This window comes from Cynoglossus semilaevis, chromosome 5, assembly GCF_000523025.1.
Source record: "Cynoglossus semilaevis isolate Cse_v1.0 chromosome 5, Cse_v1.0, whole genome shotgun sequence".
NCBI lineage: Eukaryota > Metazoa > Chordata > Actinopteri > Pleuronectiformes > Cynoglossidae > Cynoglossus > Cynoglossus semilaevis.
Window position 1 is genome coordinate 8,323,702 of NC_024311.1, and position 23,740 is coordinate 8,347,441.

General features: G+C 40.9%; 2 protein-coding genes and 1 long non-coding RNA gene across 11 annotated transcripts in view; 1 reads left to right on the top strand and 2 right to left on the bottom strand.

The window, feature by feature from the left end:
- Positions 1–201: 201 nt before the first annotated feature.
- Positions 202–2,594, bottom strand: LOC107988589 (kinesin-like protein KIF15). The gene has a single exon (XM_017032465.2). The coding sequence runs from the start codon at positions 2,059–2,061 to the stop codon at positions 598–600; it is 1,464 nt and encodes a 487-aa protein (XP_016887954.1). The 5' UTR covers positions 2,062–2,594; the 3' UTR covers positions 202–597.
- Positions 2,595–4,829: 2,235 nt separating this feature from the next.
- The window catches only part of arnt2 (aryl-hydrocarbon receptor nuclear translocator 2), a 44,101-nt gene continuing 25,190 nt past the window's right edge, over positions 4,830–23,740 (top strand). The window contains exons 1-7 of one of the 9 annotated variants that reach the window (XM_008310285.3): positions 4,830–5,332; positions 9,264–9,375; positions 11,242–11,289; positions 12,702–12,749; positions 13,870–14,071; positions 14,522–14,735; positions 22,133–22,235. In XM_008310285.3, coding sequence (XP_008308507.1) covers positions 5,302–5,332; positions 9,264–9,375; positions 11,242–11,289; positions 12,702–12,749; positions 13,870–14,071; positions 14,522–14,735; positions 22,133–22,235 — 758 coding nt within the window. In that variant the 5' untranslated portion in view covers positions 4,830–5,301. Of the gene's footprint in view, positions 5,333–9,263; positions 9,376–11,241; positions 12,140–12,701; positions 12,750–13,857; positions 14,072–14,521; positions 14,736–22,132; positions 22,236–23,740 lie in introns of those variants that run through there. The other 8 variants (XM_008310282.3, XM_008310283.3, XM_008310292.3 and 5 more) reach the window with 8 other exon arrangements.
- On the bottom strand, positions 5,350–7,898 carry LOC112487058 (uncharacterized). Its single transcript, XR_003049789.1, has 2 exons — positions 5,850–7,898; positions 5,350–5,756 (listed from the first exon to the last, which is right to left on the bottom strand). It is a non-coding gene; the product is annotated as an uncharacterized LOC112487058 (long non-coding RNA).

Here is a 23,740-nt window from a genome sequence, read left to right on the forward strand (position 1 = left end):
GCTGAGAGCAGTATTGAAGTAGAACTGGTGATAATCAAGTTGTGGCCAAATGATGTCACTGCTTCTGAAGGTCACAGTTTCTGCTGGTTCTGACTAATGAGCAGCTCTGGAGTTAAAACACAGAGTCAGCGTTATTACCACCAGTCCCTACTTCACAGAGAGGAGGCGGAGCCTGGAGAGACGCTGCAGGTGGACAATGAGAAAAGTGAGAATTGTGTATTGTTTTAGTTCCGAGGTTTTCAGGAAGGGATGATGTCAGATACAAAGAGATGAAAATGGACAATTTAAATATTAATATTTTTCATGTTGACGAATGAACAAGACAAATGTCCATTTCAACAGCAGTCTATAAAAGTTCATACTTTAAATATTCGCTGTTCACTTTGTTTTTTCAATTTGGATAATAGTCATTTGCGTTTCACATGTGACAAATTGCTTATTTTTTACATATTTTAGTTTCCATTGAAGAGCTCTGGTGCCCCCTAAAGGTGGCACATCTCACACCGTCAAGACCTTTGTTTAAGTTATATTTGACAGAAAACTGAGCATGTGTAGCGAAGGGTATGACTCATCTTGGTGTTCTAGTCCAGTGGTCCCTCAGGGTCTCCACAAGGCTAGGCTCAGGCTGTTTCCACAGGGACCTTTGACCTCATCGCTCTGTCGCCGTCTCAGTCCCAGACAGTCTTTCAACCTCTGCCACAATGACTTTTTGTTTTCTGCAAAACCTTTTGGCACCTCGGACATGAAATTGCTCGTGACCGTTCCTTGGAGAGACCAGTTTTCCTCCCTCTTCTTCTTCAGCTTGGACTTCTTGAACTTTTTCTGAAGCTGAATAGTCTTGAGCTCACACTGCAGAGTCAGGTGCGATGCTCTGACCCTGTCCAGTTCCTCCTGGAAGATCCGTTTCTCTTCCCTCTCCACCTGGACGACCTTTGCCATCTTCTTGATCCTTTTGGAGAGTTCGAGGTTGACTGAGACCAGAGTGCTGTGCTGACTCTGCAGGTTGTCAAACTGTTTCCAAAGCAGCGAGTTCTCTTCATCTGCGTTTTTCTGAACCACTGTGACCTCCTTCACCATCTTCTGATGAAGCCTGTCCCACTCTGTCCTCACGTTTTGCATCATCAGCTGATGGTTGGACATACTATCTGCGTGATCCTTGATGGACTTCTCCAGCTCCCTCTGCAGGTGGTCCACCTGTTGTCTCGCTGTGAAGACCTCAGCCTTGTATTTTCCCATTTCCTCTTGGAATGAAGCTCGGAGCCGGCTCAGTTCTTCCTGCAGAAGTCTTTTGTCCCTCCTCTCCATCTGGATCTCCTTTGCCATCTTCTTCAGTTTTATGGAGAGCTCGGGGTTGACTGTGACCTGGATGTTGTGCTGATTTTGCAGTTTTTCAAACTGTCTCAACAGTAAGATGTTCTGCTCATCTGCGTTTTTCTGAACTGCTGTGATCTCCTTGACCATTTTCTGGCGGAGGACGTCCAACTCGCCCCGTGCCTTCTTCACCATCAGCTGGTGGCTGGACACGCCCTCTGCATGAGCCTTTATCGCCTTGTCGAGCTCGCCCTGAAGGTGATCAGCCTGCTGTCTTGCCGTGAGGACATCAGCCTCGTATTTCTGGATGTCCTCCTGGTACGAGGCCCTGATTCTGTCCAACTCTTCTAGAAAGATGCGTTTTTCCTTCCTCTCTTCGTGGATCTCCTTCACCATCTTCTTGAACTTTGTGGAGAGCTCGTAGCTGACTGAGACCTGAACCTGGTGCTGATTTTGTAGTTTCTCAAACTGTCTCCACAGAAAGGTGTTCTCCTCGTCAGCATTTCTCTGAACCACCATGATTTCCTTCAGCATTTTCTGGTGAAGCATATATCGCTCAGCTTTCAGCCGTTGCAGCAGCAGCTCGTGGACGTCGGCCTCGTACCTCTGGGTGTCCTCCTGGTAGGACGCTCTGAGTCTGTCCAGCTCCTCCAACAGGATGCGTCTCTTCTTCCTCTGTTGGATCTCCCTTTCTATCTTCTGACGGAGGGCGTCCCAGTTGGCTGTCCACCGTTTCATTTTCTTTGGCATAGTAAACGTTAGGTGTCAACAGTTATTTACCGACCAGTGGTAGTCTTGTTGCAGAGCTGTTTTTCACTTTCTTTTTTTTTTCCTCACTTGTCATTTGTCACAGCGGTTGGTGTCAATAACCTAACCACCTCCTTTAATGTCTTTGATTTAAGGTTTTTGCAGGTCATGTCAGGACTTCAGCTGGTTTAGTCGGTGCCTTTGAGGTTACAGGTTTAAGTGTGGAAGAATTTGTGATGTTTTAACAGCAATATGACAATTCCACACAATGCAACATTTGAATTGAAGTACAAATACATGGCTGTAATGTATAAACCTTCATATGTGTATGCTTCAAATCTCTGTAGTCATAGTGAGTTGGACAATAGACACAAAATACGTTTTTTTTCTCCTTTCATTGTTTTTGATGAGAGCAGCTCAGACAGAGAGCACCAAAATGAATCACCCGTGAATGACACTCCACCGACAGCAGGTTTCTTTTTTCAGAAATCCTGCTTACGCAAGATTTTATTGATTTTGATCTGTATTTTAATCTTCATAGCAGGTTTCTTTTTTCAGAAATCCTGCTCACGCAACATTTTATTGATTTTGATCGGTATTTTAATCTTCATGGCTTTGAACTATGAAAATAATATCTGATATGGTCCAATATTAGCATAATTATGTAATATCTGTAAGTATTGTTTTTCCTCCGATAATGGAAACCCGACAGCAATGCTTTGGTTTTTGCGAAATCATGTGTGCTCTAAAAATAGTTTTGGGGAAAAACGGCTGTATATGAAAGTGAAAGTCACTAGATGGCAGCATTACAGCTCATTTTATTAATCTGTTTCAATAGTCAAGGGATTGTATACAGAATGCTGTGCCAGAGACTCGTACAGTGATTTGTACAGATAAATACATAAATATTACCAGGCCTATATTGGTATTGGTTGATATCAGAATCAGAAATTGTTTGGACAATATCGGCAAAAAGTTAATATCGGACATCACTAGTCATAACATCACATCTTTTAAGTACCATTTCACAGAACAACAACACACAGCGCCTCCTGTCATTTCCTGATGCAATAGTCCTAGTCAGCCACCAACTGTCCTGCATTCTCCACATCATTCAGACTGTGACCCCAGTTAATGTCAACAATCCACTCCAGGAAATTAGCTGGTAACTTTCTACTCTGGCACAATTTATCTAAACCAAAAAACAAACTAACTATCTATCCCACCACTTTGTCAGCACCCATTGACATTATAAACATGCCCCCCCACCCTCACTTTGTTACCATAAAATCTATAAAACGTATCTGTCCCTGAACACCTGGAGAGCACCTCTGGAGACTGTACTCTGTTAAACTTCTTCCTTTCTTGCAAGAACCAACTCCATCTGAACAGTACTGTACACTGCGCAGTATAAGCAATGCAATAGTTTTAAAGGTTGCACCGGACACATGTAAAATCCTCCAAACAAACCTGAACGTCAACAAAACCTGACACACCTCCACACGCCGTGACATGGTCCAACATCTGTTCCCCATTTGATGCAGGGAATCCCAGAGAACAAGTCAAAGAATCTGAGGTTCTTCTTACCTGCTTCCCTTACATCCTGTGCGACAACTGAGGGTAAAGACAGATCACCCCCTGCACTGAGGACCCTCTGTGAGAGAGGATGCTGTCTGTCTGTCAGACAGACAGGTAATGGAGGGGCAGATGAGAGGGGAGGCAGGTGGACAGACAGCCGCGGTGATGAGTAACTGCTGGCTGCTGCATCCTCTCCCTGCAAGCGGAGCTCTGAAAACTGAGCAGAGCAGAGTGCCGCACACATCTTTGCTCCGGCTCCACTCCCACTCCCACTGTGTGTGTGACTGCTGACTGGTTTTCATAAGGCGGACGCCGCAGCTGTGGAGTGTGTGGAATCCCTCTGACTACGTACCTGATGGTCCATATATCCAATGATTTGAAGGCAAATCCAGTTGACACTGCATGCATGTATTGGTCCCCACACTTCTTACCAGCCTTTGAGCTTTCACCAGCTCTTCCTGTTGCCAGTAGGTGGCCTTGTGAGTATTTTTCATGCAGAAGAAAGAGATTTGCGACACTGCAAAAAAGTGTTTTTTTTTTCCAAATTGACAAACAAAACAAAGCCTGGTGAAAATCATCTGCGCACCAGACAAACACAACTTTAGTTCAATCAAATCAATGTGACATTCAAAGACTAAAAATGTGGTTTTTGGCATCAAAGAATAATGTAACAATACTTTTAGGGCCTTATACATTCATTTATTTCACTAAACGTTTTGGACATTGATTATTAACACTGAGTTCTCCTTTTTCTAATGTTTTGTACAGTTAAATTACGTATAAGTAGGGTTGTTAAAAATAAACTATTAACCATGACACTAATGACATTTGTAATGTGTTAAAGCATGGGCAGAATAAGGGTTTGTGTATCCAGTAATTATATTTATTGTTGCTCTAGTACAGCTTTTTTTTTTGTACAAACTGCAGGGAAAAGTTTTTTCTTTTACCTGATAAACTGGAGTTGAAAATTTCAACTATGTTTTCCATATCAAAATATTTTTTTCTTCCGATGGTATGCGTACCATAGTTTAAGAGAAAAAAATTGTATTTGAACACAGAATCTTCTAGGTGGATGACAGTCCTGTGTTCAACAAACACACATTTCTAATTTCATATGCCTTTCATAGCATAGCTGTGTCAAAACGCTGTGGGTTTTCTCTAAAATATCTGTGGATAATCGAGGGAAACACTGGTGTAAAAACCACGGCTCTCTACCGATAATGGACGCCTCCCTTCCCGCCCTCCCAGGAGAAAGATGTTGAACACGAAGTGGGCCCCCCGACTGGCTATGAACGCCTCTGCTCCTCAGCGGATTCATCACGGCACCAGTCACACAGTATAACATTAATTTATTCAGGCAAGCCTAAAATCTCGCGTTGCTACCATTCAGACATCTTGCATTTTATTAAGTCTGGTCTTGGAGCAAAGCGACTCAAACATACATGTTCTGTTCGCACAGACACGAGCTGTGGCGGTGAATCCTCGTTGCTTTGTGCTCGACTTCAACGGATGTGAGGCGGTTGGTTAGAGCGAGTCTCGCGTGCGACTCCCGCGGACCTCGGACGCTCTCTAACGGGGGCTCATCCACCAGCTTTGTGCGTCACATCCATCGCTGCCAACGCCGCCGCTGCTGTTTCTCTTGTTTCTTTTCACCGCTGAGGCAACATGGCAACTCCCGCCGCCGTCAACCCCTCCGGTAAGATTCTCTCTCTGAGTGTGTGTGCTTTTAAATGGAGACGGGACTTGACCGTTATTTTTTAGTGAGGACCAGAGACAGTTTTTGTTGTTCGAAGCAGGGCTGTAGCGCCGACAGGCCGCCGGAGCCTGGCTCAAGCATCCATCCCCCTTCCCCCACTGAGCCGCCGTTGACAACAGCGCTTTATTCCTCAACTCAACGGCCATTCTAAACGTCAAAAAAAACAGGCTGTTAAATTAACACATCCATAGAAATACACAGTACACCGCCATGTTTGCTGCGGTCTCCTTCCCCGTAACAAGAACACGACTATTCGCTGCTTTCACTCCTTTATTCAAAGGTTATTCTTCACATATGGTGGTTCCAGCCTCGTTGCCCTTCATTTGTTGCCTGTGGCCCTCGTTGTCATGCTCCCAGCGTCCACCTGTTTACGGAAATTAACACGGACTATCAACTGTTGATCGCCCGTTACAGAACCGTTACTCACATAATGGACACAGCCATGCAATTGCCAAACCTCGTATAAGAAACATTAAGAGTTTGCTGTTAGCACGCTGTCCTGGCTGAGTAAAAGTGATATTTCCGACAAAAAATGTATTTTCAGATTATGTTTAATGTTAACTGTAATCCGGCATGTAGCACCCGTGTGTAATATTAGAGATAAAAAGAATAATAAAGCTATTGTTTTGGATCTTTACTGATTCAGGAGAGGGGGCGGAGCTGAGTGACAAGAAAGTTTGGATTAAACTGAAGTACGTGACTCGGAGTACTTTACGGTGTTTGCCGATTATTAAGCTGTGGGCAACGAAGTATACTTTCGAACTGCTTGGGGTGTTTTCTCTGCTGGCAAAAATGTATATGTAGATTTCGTTGGCTACAGAGTCTGCCGCTGTGTTTGAGCTAACTAAGGCTAACCGAACTCAACTTTTAATTGTTTTTATACAATATAGTAATTTTACAGGTGACGTTACTTTACGGTACTTCACACAGTAAATCACATTAAAAAGGCTATTTTTTTTACATCTATACAGTGTACTTTTTAGAGGTAGCCCTTCAAGGGTAACTGTATTGCTGATGTACCTCCCATGGTGAAAATGTGTTTGACACCCCTGTGTTAAATAGTGGCATTAAATAGTTGTGTTATATTCAAAAGATGGTTGAAATGCTACACGTACACAGTCGCATATAATGAACTTTAAACAACGGTACATTTTTCTGCCTCAACATTTTTTTCCCCCAAAATCCTTGAGGGTCATCTGCAAGCAGACCTGGAAAAATAAGGCATCATTAGAAGACTCACTGAGGTCGCCTGTTGAATGCAGTTCTGTGTGCAACCTCTGGAGTGTGGCGGTCTGGGTAAACAAAGAAAATCTTAAATTGTTACATGGTAAACCTGTGTGGCGGAGGCCGACGTTGCTTGTGTACAAATTGCTGTTTCACTGTGGGCTCAACGGGCATAACGTTAGCATGTGTTTAAAATGGGCAGGTTGTCTGAAGTACAACTGCCAGAGCCGTCCCGTGGGACCAACATGTGTCCAGCAGACCACATATGGGTTGCATGGTCTACCTATAATGATCCAACACACAAATGGAGCTTAAATACTGTTGTTAATTGTAAAAATGTGTTTTTAACTAAAAAAGCAAAAATATATCATACTAAAACTAAATCTGCTGATCTGGCACAATTTCTCAACCAAAATATTTATACAGTGCAGACTGTCAACACAATCGATCAAATCTTATCTGCATGGGTTTAAATTAGTATGGTTCATATGGTTTCAATTCAACAATAACAACCAGCATCACCCGGGACCAGAATCCTGTTGGGTTTTTCAGTGTTAGACGTCAATCTAAATAGAGTCTGGTTTTAGGAAAGTGACGTCCAGTTCAGAAAAATAAACTGACGCCAAATTCCAAATAATCCATGCACAAAACCTCAACACAACACACGTATTAGCAAGAATGCTAATGTGGTTTGTATAGTTGTGTTCATGTTTCAGCTGCTCACTGTCAGAGGTTACCACAACATGTTTGTGCCTCTCAGCGTCGTTGATCTGGAATAGACTGTTCACGCCAAATGCCATTACTCGCAAATTTCCTTTGTTTTTCTGCTCTCACTTTTGGCACCAACCGTGCTCCTGAACACCCCCTCAGTTCATGGGAACAAAAAAACAAAACTCCAAAGGGATCAGTTGAAAAAAGCGCAGTCGTTCTTTAAGCACTGAGAGCGTACAATTTTATTTTCTTTCTTTTTTTGAGACCTTTCTATGAAAACAGGTCAACCGTACTCTTCATCACGTTCCCTGCTCCTTCATTGGCAATGTAAATGAAACGAGAATATAAATAAAGAATTCGCTAGTTATTAGCACCTTGGCTGCATACCGAGTGTGGAGATGAGGTTGTTGTTTGAATGAACAATGAACAGATGAGACAATAACCCTGCCAGATAACCAGAGGACACTCGTATAAGACCAAACAGAATCCTGGCCTCTCGCTGCCTTGTTTAAAGATTAGCAGGTGTATCTGTCGTAACAGACGAGCCTTGAATCTCATGGAAGCAGAAACAGGAAAGGTCAAAGGAACACCTTTGTTTTTAATTATTATTCTCCTGCAATTAAATGACAGACCTAATGTTAGGCAGGAAGATGTGTTACAATGTATTGACTTCCTCTTTCTTATTCCTTGTGCTGTTGTAACCAAATAAGAATAAAGTACATTTACTGACATTTACTTAGCTTTCAGATTTAACCTGAAATGACAGAATGGTCAGGTGAATCGGCCCCCGGAACAGATACTCAGCAGTGTGGGAATCCCGCTTTGTCACTGTTGGATTATCTCCAGATGACTGTCACCCAGATCCAATTGTGTAAGAGCATGTGAAATAGTGAGTGAGTGAGGAGACCTAATGAGGGTTGCGTGTCTGAGGATTAAAATGATTTCAGTGTCCTTAGAAAACAAACCACATAGAAAATTTGAAAAAAAAGGAGTTAAATTAAATTTATTGTGCCCAAATACTAATAATATAGAAATATTGCACATTTTTACAAGTTTTGACAGATCACTATAAGACTGTTTGATAAGCAAATATTAATGTTTTGAATAAATGTGTCAAATTTGGCTGCTGTACGACATTTGACCTCAACCATGATCACAGGTCGATAAGTAACAGCAGTATTTCAAATATTTCATGTTTGGGTGCTTGTGTCAGTGTAAAAACAAATGAAATATTCTAAAAAATTGTTGTGCAATTGAGAAATGGAAAGGCTGCCTCTAGTGGTGGGTTGCTTTTTTTCTTTTCAGAACCGTTTCATGATGGAACACTTTTTCGTCAATGGCACTGTTTTGTGCATGTTCGTGTGTGTGTGTTTTTTTTCCATAAGCAGTAAATGAAGTGGGATTGCGTACTGTATCAAATATTAAGGATGTGAGTGGGTGCACTGGGGCGTGCAGTAGCAGAGAGTTTGTTTGGCCTATACATCGCATTCGGTTGAATGAATGAAAATGAAGTGAATGCAGCTGAGAGATGGAGGGTAAATAACAGGCCAAACAACATGGGCATTTGGGACGATGGGAGGAAAAGGTAACTATGGAGGATGAATTCGCACACAATGTCATTTTTTTTATTCAACCAGAATATTTGTTGATGAATGAAGTTGACAGTTTGACAGTCTGTCTGGATTATTTATCTGTGTCTGGGAGACGACGGCAACAGAGAGCCTTCGTTAAGACCACTGTAGTGTTACTGATAAACTGGTCTGGACTGGTTTTTGTCCAGAAAAAATGTTTGTTTGAAATGTTTATCATAATTCATCCTGATTAATCCACAGCCAACCATGTTATCAATGAGATGAATCATTTTAATAGTTTGACAGGGCCACATGTTGGCAGACATAGATAGATAACAATAGTAAAGTGGACACTCTCCTTGCAGAGATGGGCAATGACCTGCCGGGGACCGTTGGAATGACCGGAGCAGTGGGTGGTGGCCAGGTGAGGATGGGAGGAGCCGTGTCAGGCCGTGGCGGCAAAAGAAGATCTGGAGGGTGAGTGTCTTTAACCACAACAGTCGCACAACACACAACACACTTTCACTTATCATTGATGCAGAAACTGCTGAGTGATGTGTTTGGTTCTAAGCCCGGTCAGGTGACGGACCACGTTTGTTAATCCTCTCATTAAAACTGATAAAGAGAATTTCTCAACAGATTTTTAATTGATTTTAAAACTAGTCAACTATAATATTTTGATATTTCATTTATTAAAACCAAATTAAAATAAAAACTAAAAAAAGTTTAGTGTTTTCTCTACATTTTCTCCTGTTTCCTCCCACAGCCAATAAACATGCAGACTATGGGATTATGTGATTAGACACTGTAGGCATGTGAGTGTAAATGATTGTGTTAATGTGTGGCACTGATGGAAACACAACCCTCACCTGTTGATGGCTGGCGTTGGCTCCCTTGGCTTCCTGTAAAGGAATAGGAAGTAGATGATGGATATATGGATGGATGGACTGACTGACTGACTGACTGACCTGTCGTCAACAGTGTGCTTCACATGACAACAAAAAAAAGGTTCTCTTCAGGTTCTAAAGAATGAGCAGTGTGGAGCTCTGTGGTAGTTAACAGCTAGTTATGGTGGTCAGAGTTATTCATTAACAGACTTCAGCTCTTCATTAATCAGACTGTTTGGCTCCAGGCCTTTCTTTAACACATGCCTCACCTTAAGAAACTCTCTGTGCTTCAACTTTGACAAACAACTGAACTACGAACAGAAGTGACACCATACTCTCAAAGTTGACAATTGACATAATACAGTGAATTCAGTGACAAGAAGTAGGATGATGTAGTTGTCATAGATATACTACATGTCACTAGGACTGGGTGTTGTTTGGAGTCTTTTTGTTTTAGACAATTAACATCTAAAACGGTGATGAATGGATATTTTTACCCAGCCCTACAAGTTACAGTATTTCAGATGTAAAACTATAAGGTACTGTATGTCAGAGAGTTCTGGGTGTTTTGGGCTGGGCCCTCATTGGTTCAGTATTTGTATTAAAGCTTATGTAAAGCTTTACTTTTCTGTTTGAGGTACTGAACAATATTTTATCAATTGAGTTTTTCTTGTTTTTAACTGTAGACAGAAGAGTGTGTTTGACTGGCTGCTGGTGTGTGTTTGCTGTAAAGGTGAAGGCGGAGACCGTACCGTACGTGACTCCAGTATCTGGTACTTTTAATCCCCCAGAGTCCGGCAGTGCATTTAACCCATGCAGAGGCACGAGTCCTACACAAACATGAATAAATAATACAGACATAGACGTAGGTAAATAAACATGGCACAGAGAGTCAGCAGGGAGCGCTCATGTCTGCGCTGTGTTTTTTTATTTATTTAACTCTGTGTGTTTGGACCCACTTTCCCTTGACATCTGTTATAGACAAACAGAGAGAGAGAGAAACACAGAACTAAATTAGCCAGTGTTTTGAGACAAACAACCAGCCATGTGGGAGGAAACTGGAGAACGAGGAGAAATCCCACGCACACATGGAGAGAACATGCAGAGAACACGCAGAATAATTAGTTCTTGGACTACTACAGTACTTACAATAGGTGGCACTCTTCTTACCATCGTCATTAGACCTGTTTCAATATCACTGCCAGTGGAACTGAATCAAAACAAACAGTGACAGTTGACTAGTTTTATCTGTAGAATATACCCTGCGGGCAACTTGCCCCCGGACACCACGTTGGTGAGCCCTGCTGTAAAGTCAGTGGTGCCTTCATGTGGTCACACCAACAGACAGTCTACTACAGACATTTTGGTGCCTCCTCCCAGCAGATGGCGCCCTGGGCGACCACCTAAATGGCCCAGGCTAAAGGAGGTAGTAACAGTGTTTTCTTGTTTCTCTCAGAATGGACTTTGATGACGAGGACGGCGAAGGACCGAGCAAATTTTCAAGGTGAGAATTTGATTGCCCTCTTCAGGGCATCTGATGAAATGTAATAAAATAAATTAGGTCTGTATTTATACTTGTGCTGCAGCTAAAATCATAATGTGTTCATGTGGCACAGAGTAATTATTCAAATAAAACACAGCTGGATAAAGCTGACATAGACCCAGTGTTTGTGACCCCCATGACCCCATGACTTACTTTACCTATCATTCCATCACAACGGCAGACTTTTTTTTTGTTCACAGCTACTCTGTTACTGCCTCTGAACTGTTCCTTTGACCTTTTTATTTGTCTCACCTTGTTTTTCCTTTTTTTCATGCAGTGTAGTGTGCAGTAAGTGGGAGGTACAGTACAGTAAGTGCTTGTTTTAATGAGCTGACGTCATAGCAGTGGCTTTGTTTTTCCTAAGACGAGCTGTGGTGCGCGCTGTATGAAGGAGGAGGATGAGCTGCCCTCTGCTGGACACAGGAGAAACTGCATGTTTTTTACATTGGGAAGCAGCCACACGAATGATTTGTAGTCAAAATGTGACGGTTTTCCCGCGGAAGCAAGACGATGTTTGACCCAAAAAAGTAAACGTGGCTCAAATAATGAAACCTTGGAGAAAAAAGTTAATGAAAGAGAGAAAGATATGTTGTAATTATATTCTCCAGGTAGTGTATTTTTCTTGCTAAGACTTTGGGTTTTTTTTTACGTAAACTCCCCTGGCTGTAACATTACAGCATGTACCAGGTTAAATACCAGGTATTTTTTTATTTTATATTTATTTTTTTTAATTTCTTGGCAGGAATTTAATTCCCAGTTTTCTTCAGGTCATCAAACAACTGTCTTCAAAAGTGTGTTCTGCAGGAATAAGGTGTGTCAGCGTTATTACCTAGACGCAGAACAAGACCTGATCAAAATGAAAGGATTTATTCTCTGAACTGTTCTGCTCTGGTCCAGTTCGAGAGGAACTGTTGACACAAAGAGCCATCACGGCAGGAGAGCCTGAAAAACAAGATTTTATCTTTAGCGACAGGTGGCGACGAAGTGAAGTGTCCTTTAGGGTTGTGTTAATTTTCATACAGAATGATTTTTGATTGGATTTACAAACAACTCGTCTGGATGCTAATGGACTGATAAAAAAAAAAAACAGAAAAGGAGGAAGTCTACTTTTGATTGAGTTGTTCTGAACGGACGACAGTTGTGGTTCAGTCACAGAGTTCATACACACTTTGGTTTTCATTGAGTTTTTTTCCCATGTCGTCACCATCAAACATCGACCATTCACCATCCAGTGGCAGCTACAATATCATGTGATATATATTTATTATAAAGCTGTTGAGGCAGCTGTAACCGCCCCCCCCTCAGCCCCTCACCCCCTGGTGTGTGTGTCCATGTGCAGACTGTCTCATAGACCTATCCTCTCTTCTCTGCAGGTATGATGACGATCAGATTCCTGTTGGGGATAAGGAGCGATATGCTAGGTAGGCCAAGCTAGCCTAGGCCTCAGAGGATTTTTCCGATGACTCTGAGGCCGTTCAACCCTCAAACGTCACAGCTGCTCTGTTTACCGGCTGCCGCACTCTGGAAACTAAGCCACAAATACTTGGTCGTCGCACTAAGCAATTTTTATTTACAATGATTTAAGTAATTCAACATTTATTTCAAGTTCAACGTTAGCCGCAGTAGCTAATGTTAGTTACTTTATGAGACTATAATTCTGATGTTTACCACATGGGGGCCTGAATAATAAACTCATCACAGCGGGGATTGTCGCCATGGTGACCGTGAGCTCTGTTGTGGTCAGTCAGTGGTCAGGTGACGCTGAGATCATGGTGATGACGGAACTAAGTCTGGTCAGATTATCTGATGAGTCAGAGTTGGAGCGCTTCAGTCACTGACGTATTTGGTTTGTCATTTTGGATAGAAATTGATAAAAAAGGATTTTAAAAAAGATAAAAATAATAATTAAAATAGTTAGTCTCAGGAGAATCATTGAAACATTGATGTTTGTGGTGATGTAAAATTTGAGACTTTTAGCCTCTTCGGCTGATTAGTTACTAGGTAAATTAGTTTTTTTTTATTTGTTGCTCATAACTTAAGAATGTCAAACACTCATTCAAATTATTTAAAATCTGTATTATCTCAATATTTTTATTAACAGTGAGCATATCGCAATATTTAAATTAAATTTGCTATAATTTAATCCATGTTTTATTTAATAATTTAGTCACAACTGCCTGTTGACTACAATATTTAATTAAAAAAGGTTTTTTCAGGCTGATAATGCTGAAAAAGTTCTTCATCCCAACTGAAGGTGGTAGCATAGTTCATAGAAGTGTGTATTCTGAGAATCCAGTCTCTGTTCATGACAGAGTCCAGTATGAGCAGGATTCTGTTCAAGGATTCTCTAAGCCTCAGTTCCTGTAAATAAATGATCCCTGAGGAAGTAAAATTCTTCTCTGACCCACGCTGTCCTCCAACACACCTGAGTGACAGCCTGGAGACTGCCGGCCAATCAGAGGAGGCTGGTTCACTGTCCAGCGGTCTGAAAAGCTCTCCAATCCCCTAACTGCTCTCTCCTCTGTTAAGGGAGAACCACAGTGAGATTGAGCGACGCCGACGCAACAAAATGACCCAGTACATCACCGAGCTGTCGGACATGGTCCCCACCTGCAGCGCCCTGGCCAGAAAACCCGACAAACTGACCATACTGCGTATGGCGGTTTCCCACATGAAGTCCATGAGGGGCACGGGCAACACATCCACGGACGGAGCCTATAAACCGTCCTTCCTCACAGAGCAGGTGAAAAGTCGTGCACAGCTGACGCTTAATAGGTTTAAAAACAACCCTTTGTAAACACTGAAAAAACTGAGAAATGCAAATGGAGGCCTGAGGGCCATTAGTGGTGCAGGCATAACTCCAGAGTGGCCCAATCTGTGGTCATTTGAGAAATGTGGAGGGAAACTGAAAAAACAAAATAAAATTGGGGAATCTATTCAGATTCATAAGGAAGTGAAAAATTTGATAAAAATATAAGACTTAGATTTATTTAAAGCAATAAGATTTTTCTTATTGCTTGAAAAACAGTTTACTAAAATGTATCTTTACCTTATGCCCAGTTAGGTCAGCACTGACTGGATCCCATTAGGTCTTTACAGTATTACAGTTTTAATCAATATACTATATGTTGTATTTGGAGGAGTGTTACATACACTTCAGTTTTCTGATGTCGTGCATCTCTGCTGCCCCCAGGAATTAAAGCACCTGATCCTGGAGGCTGCGGACGGCTTCCTGTTTGTGGTCGCTGCGGAGACGGGCCGTGTGATCTACGTGTCAGACTCGGTGACGCCCGTCCTCAACCATCCGCAGTCGGAGTGGTTCGGCAGCACCCTCTACGAGCAGGTTCATCCAGATGATGTGGACAAGTTGAGGGAACAGCTCAGCACCTCGGAAAACTCCATGACAGGTAGAGAAAGTTCCGGGTTCCTTCACTGTCGTCAGTCTGTGTGTGTGATCGTAAGCGGTGCTGCTTTGTAGACCTGTTCTCTGACGGTGGGTAGTTCTGCAAATCCTCTCTGTGACGTTTACCGCCTCACTGTTGTTGTCTGTAGTGGTCACTAGAGGGCAGTGCTCTCTTACAATTCCAGCGATGTCTCAACAGTATCTGAGTACTGAGAGTTCTGACCTGGTCTTTTGTAGTCTGTCTAACCTCTGCATTACACAAACACATACTCACGAAGCCACATGGATGACAAAAGATGTACAAGTCATATAATATTATTAATAATAACAGTATTACTAATGTTTTAGTAATACTGTAGAGTAAATAGAGTACTATTTCTTGCCTGTGTCGTATCTCAGAGGAAGTCTTTTCACTTTACCAACCACTGCTGTTATTGTCATTGAATCCAAATGTTTTAAATACTCTCACAGCTGAATTTGGAGTTGATATAACTAATTTAGATTAATTATTCAAGGGCATGTTAATTAAATTAATGGTTTCAATCAATCTGCAGCACTGCATTTTATTCTAACAGACTGCTTCCATATGTTCTGCTACATGCTTGAGAAACAATGAATAAAATGAATGGGATTTAACTGCAACAAGTACATAACACAACACATTGTACTTCGTTCCCTTTATTGCATTTATAATGATGTATTTTCATTATTATAATATCTTATCATTACAGTGTTGCTTAATTTTGTATAAAAATAATGTTGACAATATTATTGTTTATCTGCGTCCCATATAATGTTTGGGACAAAATATAGCCCACCAGGTCCACGTTAGCAATGCAACAGTCACCAGTGATGAAGAGACACAAACACGCAACAATCCCCAGAGTTCTGTGCACTTCAGCGGAAATGAGCAAATGAGCAACACCCTTACCGCGCCCTCTCTCACACATCGCCTTTTTGACCTTGGTTGTTCGCCCTGTCTTTTTTTTTTTAAGCTCACAGATGTGGAAGGACTGACAGACATTAATCAGCCAGATGTGCAGCCAGTTACATTTTCCCCAAATACCACAGATTTCCCTGTAACTCACTGAATGAATAATAAGTTAATTACCGTCAACGGGGATTTAGTATTCTTTAGAACAGCCTGAGGCCACAGCATAAAAATTCTAAAGAAAAAAAAATGTTTTTAGTAAATTAAAAAAAAAAATTAATAAGTGAAATCAATCACATTGTCTTCACATTTTTACCCCATTTTATTGCACCGTCAGACTGATACTCTCTGTCTACCCCCGAACCCTATCTCCACCACAAACATTCATCCACTTCCGGTGGCTCTGATACACAGTGGATAAACATGTCGTGCCACATGAGGCTGTTTAATCCCTTTGCATTGACACAATTGACTAATGAATGTGATAGGAATATAAATCTTTGTAAAAAATTGATGTTACATCAATTTTACACCTGAGGCTAATTTTTTAACTTGCCTGCTAACAGCAAATGATTAATATTATAAAACTAAATGCTATTATGAACAGTAAATTGTCAACAACTCTGTTTGTAATTTTGCAGTATAACCACAGTATCTGAAACTTCACTTAGTAAAAGTATCATTAAAACGTGTTCCTGCTACATATAAGTCGGTTGCAGGCTGTCAACCTCTGGAGTAGGTCAAAGGTTATGTCCACGTGAAGTGCTCACAAAAGACAGAAACCAATGCGTGTGTGTTATCATATGCGTTTTAATACTACAATCAGAAGCACAGTTTAAAGGCCACTATGGGTGGTCTGTTTAAATACCCCTGTCATCAGTGACCCAAACAAAGGGTTTTTTAAATTGTACATAATTCAGGGGCAATTTCTTTATTTATTTCACACACAACACAGTTCAGAAAAATAAACAACTCAGGACCAGTCAAAAGTATTTACATCTGTGGGAGGTGGGAGAAAGTACTAGGAGGAGGAGAGTCGACTTTATTGTTTACTGATCTGACACAGTTGTGGGTGAAAAATCTTTTGTCTTTAGGGAACAAATAATTGAGAAAAACTGCTTTAACACATCACCTTAGTGAGCGAGCAGCACTTCACTTCCTGAATAGGCCACCACTGCCCCGCTGTATCGGTATTGGTTGGTATCGAATTCGGAAATTAAGTGTTTGAACAATATCAGCAAAAGGGCATCTCTATTTTTTTTTCCTAAACACCAGTTCAACGTAATGTCAAACAGTTCTGTAATTCACTACGCAGCTACGAGGTTATTTCAACACTAGTCACTGAGGGCTCTGTGGCACACAGCCTTTGTGACGGCTTTGAATTAAACACAGGCAGCATGCCACTGTCTGGATAATTAATGGAAAACACTACTGTCAAGTCTGTTGTGTCCCCATTTACTAGAAGTAGTGTTTGGTAAATGGAGGGAAATTTCACAGATGGTTTGGAAACACGCAGTGGTGATTGAACTCTAACGTTCAAGTTTCACAACAGCAGAATTCATGTTTGTGTATGTTTTATACAAACACAGATTGGTTGTTTTTTTTCCAGTTGTTGATCATTGATTCCAGTGACTTACAGAAAATCTTGACTCATCATCTCAACAACACAACAACAACTGATCTTTTTTTTCCCGCTGAAGACAAACGTTTATTTTAGTTTTTCAGCAAATGTTGTCAGTCAACGTGTACCAAAGCAGAGGATCGCGTCCTTTTGGTTGTACATCAGCTTCTGTCAGAGAAGGCTTCATCTCAGGGTTTTTCAAACTTTCAAATAAATATTAATCCTTTTCAAATTTTAATGATTAAATGAATGATAAAAAGACCACATTTTAGACCACTGTTTACTTTCACTTTTGCTCTGTGTTTTTATAAAAACTTCTTTCTCTTAGAAATTTTCAACAGAAAATTGTCAAAATGGGGTCACAACGAAAAAAGGCTTACATCCAAGTTACAGAATCTTAGATATAACTTATGTATACATATATATTTAATATGAGATTAGCATGTTGATAGTGTCTTATTTACCATCAAGAATAGAACTGCGATAAATAATTTGTTCAACTAACATGATTAAAATTCATGGACGGAATATTTTACCTATTTCATTGAATACTCGGCTGCCTGAGTAATCAAGTAGGAATAGAGTTAGAACTTAACCTGATGTGAATGTACAAGGTCTGGTTACGGTTGCATCGCGAACACCTGTCAACTTTCATGGTCAGTCAGGTAAAAAAATGACTCGTCTGAAAACTGGGAACGGAATGTTCCTATTTTCTGCTTTTCCTCTTGGTAAATCGCTGATGATGTCATTTGGTCTGTTTTGGTTTACCATGGTCTGTGTGCATCTGCTTCATCACGTTTGCGTGTTTGCATGTGGTGGTCCAGTCCAGTCCATATTTAAAGATACTTGGAATTCCTCCTCCATCTGGAAGAGATCAGGCCTGTTGCTAATAAGGATGGATAGTGATTGTGCAGGTTATCGTAACAGAACCAAGCTGTAAGGTCACATCATCTGTCTCCATAAAGTCGGTGCTAATTAAAGCCCTGGTCTAACATAGATCCAAGACCCTGAGGGTCTTTGAGTGCGTATTTTTTAAGACTCCAGGTCAAAGAATTGGCAGTATTGGTTGTTTAACTCCACAAAAAAAAGAAAAGAAATGATAACAAAAATCTGTTTAAAATATGGCGGTTTACACAACCTGTAAACTTGGAATGGGTTCGAGTTGCAGGTAAATGATGACACGTTACCAAAAAATGAGAAGAAGCAGAAACACTATCGAGCTGAATCAGAAGTCAAAGCTGGAGAAAAGGAAAAATTATACACCATACCAAATTGAACAGCAAATCAAAACAGATGATCCCAGAAGTGAGACTGGAAGCTCACAGACGGAGTGGGTTTAAAGGTAGAGAAAATGAAACGCAGGTGAAAATATCACGACAAGGAACACGGGATGAAAAAAAAAAAAGAAACCCAAAAAATTCTATGACTGTTGGCAATGTTGAAGAACAGACTAAAGAACAGAATTAGCTTCACATGACACATCTGTCCGAGCACACGGACATGTGTTGGTCCGGTTATGACTCAGAATTCAGACTTAACCCATTACACAGAGTAGACAACACATGAAAACAAAACAACATCATCACACATGAACACCTCATAACAGACTATAAATAAGAGAATAAAAAAAAGAAAAGAGGCAAAAGCTCAAAAGAGACACATCTGTTAAAGCAGATAAATTTAGCATTTTTTAACATGTGGCGCTGTTGTTTTTACGTTAGTAGAAAAAAGGAATGATATTTGGTGCGGCATCAATGAAGTTGCCCATCTTACTCTCATCTGCAGAAACGGCTGTGGCGTGTTCAGTGACAACGATGCTCCAAATGTTGTTGAAATTCTCTGTAACATGACATGGTTGTTTTGACAAAAAGCGATTACATCCATGATTGTGGAACTTTATCCTGCTTTAGTCTGGATTGTTAATTCCACTTCAGTATAGACGTTGACTGTATAGACCTCCATTTTTACGGCCTGTTGAAGTTTTTTTAGGAGGATATTTTAAGAGAGTGAAGAAGTTTGAAACCTCTGGTGCTTTATGGCTGTTTTTCAGGGGATTAATCGAGTGCACACATGTGCGTTGTGAGAGTGGTATTTGTACGTTTTCATATAAAGCGCACTGTTATTCATGAATTCCATGGACAATTTACAGGAGATTTTTGATTCTCTCGGTAATACGGGACAAAGCGTGTCCCTTTTTAGCTCAATGGAATGCATATTTTCGTTTCTGAATACAAGAAATTCTATTTTTTAAGGGACGGTTAGCTACCCTTCAAATGGCGCTTAACGTCGTAATGGCAAAGTGGCAAAAAGTTTTTCTGAAATTGATCGCACACGATATGATTTTTCACAAGCCTAGTTTGGAGTAAGGGATACGACTGAACTGAAGTGGCTGTGAGTTTATAAACTGTACAGATACTGTACAGTTTAAATGGTTCAAAGGAAGATATTCCATTGGCTTTCGACTGTGTAAGATGCACAGTAATGAAATCATATTATTTGTCCTCAGATGCTCTCTCTCTCTCACACACACACACACTCTCATCTCAGATGCTCTCGTGCACAAAATCTGCGCTCACAGATTGGCTAGTAATCTTTAGAGAAACATTCTGTGATTCTGTATACACTCTGCAGAGGGAAGTGCTGTGTGTCTGTGTGTGTCTGTGTGTGTGTGTGTGTGTGTGTGTGTTCGTGTTCTGGGCCAGCGCGTTGGCAGGATTATGCATGTTCTGGGCCAGCGCGTTGGCAGGATTGCGGAATGCGAAACTCCTACACTGATTTGCAGAGGAGTGGGTTTCAACTTAAGGACGAACCCATTAACTTCTGAAACCCATCTGATTTAGTCGATACAAGTCAGAGGTGATGTTTGAAATTGCACCAAAATGACTGGAGTGATAAATGACAAGGTTTCTCACAGCAGGTTTAAGGTTCATCACCACAGAATACATTCCAACAAACAGCACACTAAAGGGGATTTTTTTCGAGAATGATCCTAAATCAGTGAATCTAATTTGCATTTTAAAACCCCACCAGCAATAATGGGGGCTATAAAGTTTTGAGCATTGGAGAAAATTCACGTTGAACACATTTTATGATTGCGAGTTATTTTTTTAGGGAGTCTCAATAAATCACATTTCTTACACCGTATAATTAGTCGACCCTTTCACTCAGACTGGCAGACACCTTTGTTCTGTAGGTGGTGAAGTCGCTCCTGTTATACTCTGCACCACAAGGGTGACCAATAAAATAAATTAGAATTATAAATACTTGGACTACAGCGGTGACCATTTAGGTAATGATCCCTACTCTGCCTACATTTACATTTTCACACCCATCCAAAAGACGAATCAGACTGGTATATGTACATGTACAGATCGGTCGATCGGCGCAGATCTTAAAACAGATCTTATCTACTTCTACAAAGGTCTGAAAGTCAGCTGCTCTGTAGTAAAAAAGCGGACTGACTGACAGACCCGCGTACCAGGTGTGCACGTGTCCACACGTCAACAATAGGCTCCAGGAGCACAGATAAGTGATGATGTCGTCAGCGTAGAAGGAGCTCTGTCAGGGTTAGTGGTTGAACAGCTGCCAGGTTCTGTGTTGTAACGCTGTGTTCCACATATCATGTTGTTCACTGACGTGTGTCTTGTGTTCAGTGAGTGAGTGAGCAAGGGAGAGAGAGAGAGGGAGTTTGGAGGGTAAACGTGAGTTGTGGCTGTGACATCAGTTTGGTTAGGAGAAAGTTTAAAGGCAAAAAGTTTAAACACCGTGTCTTAAGACGAACCTGAGTCATCAACAAAAGACAGAACAACAGCAGTTCTGCTGGTATCGACTGTGTGTTTACTGTTTGATCTGGGATGGAAAGGTTCCTAACCCAACTTCATGGTTTTTATTTGGTTTACCGACTGGAATTTATTAAATATATTTTTTTAAATTGAACACATACTGTATATCAGATTTCTGTATTGTGACAGTACACTAAAAAGAAGGCAAATATATTTTAGTATATTATTTTTCATCATACTGCTGCTAGATTTTTTTACATTTTATAAATAAATATATATAGTATATATTCTATTTTATATTTTTAAAGAATGTTGTTGTTTTAAAGTTGTTGAACTGAGCTGTGTGAAATGTTTCATAATTAGTTATAAAAATAATAATTTTGGGATCACCTTTTTATTTGTAAATGCTCTCAATTGAAAATAATCGTTTGGGCAAGTCACAATCGGAAATTTGCAGTTGGTGCACCTCTTTATATACTGTATATATATATGTCTAATTGCCCAGTTTGAGGAACTAAATGAATTTTGCAGCAAACGTTTAATGAAATTCCACACTTATTTTAAAAGCGTATTATTATCAGCCCATCTCTCGGATTCATATTTCCGTAGAGTTTGAAACACAGGGTTTCAGCAGATTTTAACATAATCGCCGTATGTAGACAATATATTAATATTTTCCAACCTTTTCTTGGACTCCCCTCTGTGATCTCCATGGTCACAGACACCGGAGCTGTAATTGGCCGTGCTGTTCTTACCTGTCAACATGATGGATGGCAGTCGGGTTTTGTCGTCATTGTTTGATGCACTGTCAACGATGGGTTATGTCAGGGTGGGATGACCCTGATCAGACTACAAAGCTAATTTTTGAACCGTCTCTGAACTTCTTTTTACGTCAGTAGATGATGGAAAAAAAATATTTATTTAATTAATTCAGTAAAATAACTGTAGAAAAAAGTAGAATTATGGTTGTTGGTGTAGTGCTCGGACCATCTATTTGTGCTGATGTTAAATGTTGAACATGGATCAAAACGTTTCTCTAATTTTGGCTTTTCTTTTTTTGTCGACAGGAAGAATCCTGGACCTGAAGACAGGAACGGTGAAGAAGGAGGGACAGCAGTCCTCCATGAGGATGTGCATGGGCTCTCGACGCTCCTTCATCTGCCGCATGAGGTCTGTGTGTGTGTGTATACGTGTATTCTCTTTAACCCATCTAGTACTGACACTTGTACTCCAGGTTAGAGTGGCTACTTTATATTTTTATATTATAGTCATCTTTTTATTCTCTCAAATATAAAATCCTCTCTGTTTTGGTTCTGACCAAACCAGAGAAGGTCATTCATTCTTTTCTAGAGGTGCAATGATGCATTTAGACTTATCAGAATAATCACATGCTGTGACACTCTTGGCTTTTCACAGGAGTGAATTGTGTCACGCTGAGGTCTGGATGAAATGCTGTCGTAATTGTTAACGTGTTGCGTTAGTTTTATTTTATGATTTTCTCTCCTAAAACGGTGTTAGCTTCTGTTTAGCTTTAGCCAGATGTTACCAGTGTACTCCGGAGATACTGCGTTCTCCTCAGCAGTGTTAATCATGCGTCATTGTGCTGGTAATAGAGTTGAAGAATTAATTTGTGAAGTGAATGAGGCAGCGTTAAAGCGGAGCTCGTGGACAAAGAACAGCTCTTCTCACAAAAGGTCACCCCTAGTTGGTAGTTGTACACGAGCACCCGTTGACGTGCAGGCACACAGTTGTCGTGCACATTGTTCACCAGTGGGTGTTCACGCAATATGACAAGCACTCTGCAGCCTGTGGGGTGCAAAGTGACAGGCATTATACGTATTGTGTGGCAGGTTCCTTTGTTTTAGGACGAGCAGCGAGGAGCCCCCTGCTGGGCCGGGTCTAATTAGCCCCACGGACGCTTTTACAACGGTGGTTCACATTTGATGGATTGGGCCGCTCGGGCTATTAATTATAGGATGTAGGCTGATGCAGGGTGAGTCAGACAGAGGAGGAAACAAGCTGGAAGACACAGAGGGAGAGAGTGTAGGGGTGAGCAACAGAGCTGACGTCCAGACTTCAGAACACCTGCAGGAACATGATTGGATATCTGGACCGACATAGATAAGGACACTGATCTACACACACAGGTTGAATCAGCATGCTGGAGTGAAGGGTGTGAGGTAGTACATGTGTAATACACGTGTAATACATGTGTAGTAAACGTGGTGATGAAATTTCCAGAATTTACCTTTTTTTGATTCTTAGGAAAGATTAGTGATCCTTCCAGCTGTAGAGGAGAGTACATTTAAATACTACGTTACTACTTCTCTAATAGCATGTTAAGGCTACTGCGTTTATATATACATATATACAACAGAAAAATCACATTTTATCAAATAATAAAGTGTTACAGCAGGTGGCTGTAACGTTGGTTGTGACCCGCTATTAAACCTAGACTTGAGGTCTCCAAGTAGCCTATGTGACATTCAGGTGTTGAAACAGAACGTGGGAAGAACTTGTTCCACAGACACCAACAGTGTTTTCCAGTGTCCCTGTGAAGAAAGGAACTCTTTCCAGTTTCTGTTTTTTCTATTATTTTGTTGTTTCATATATTGACAGTTCAGGTCAGTCAGACCAGTTTGACTTTTAATCAGAGCAGATCAATGGTGATGTGC

Excerpts from the sequence above, each read along its gene's own strand:
- LOC107988589 (XM_017032465.2), bottom strand. The coding sequence starts at position 2,061 with ATGCCAAAGAAAATGAAACGGTGGACAGCCAACTGGGACGCCCTCCGT.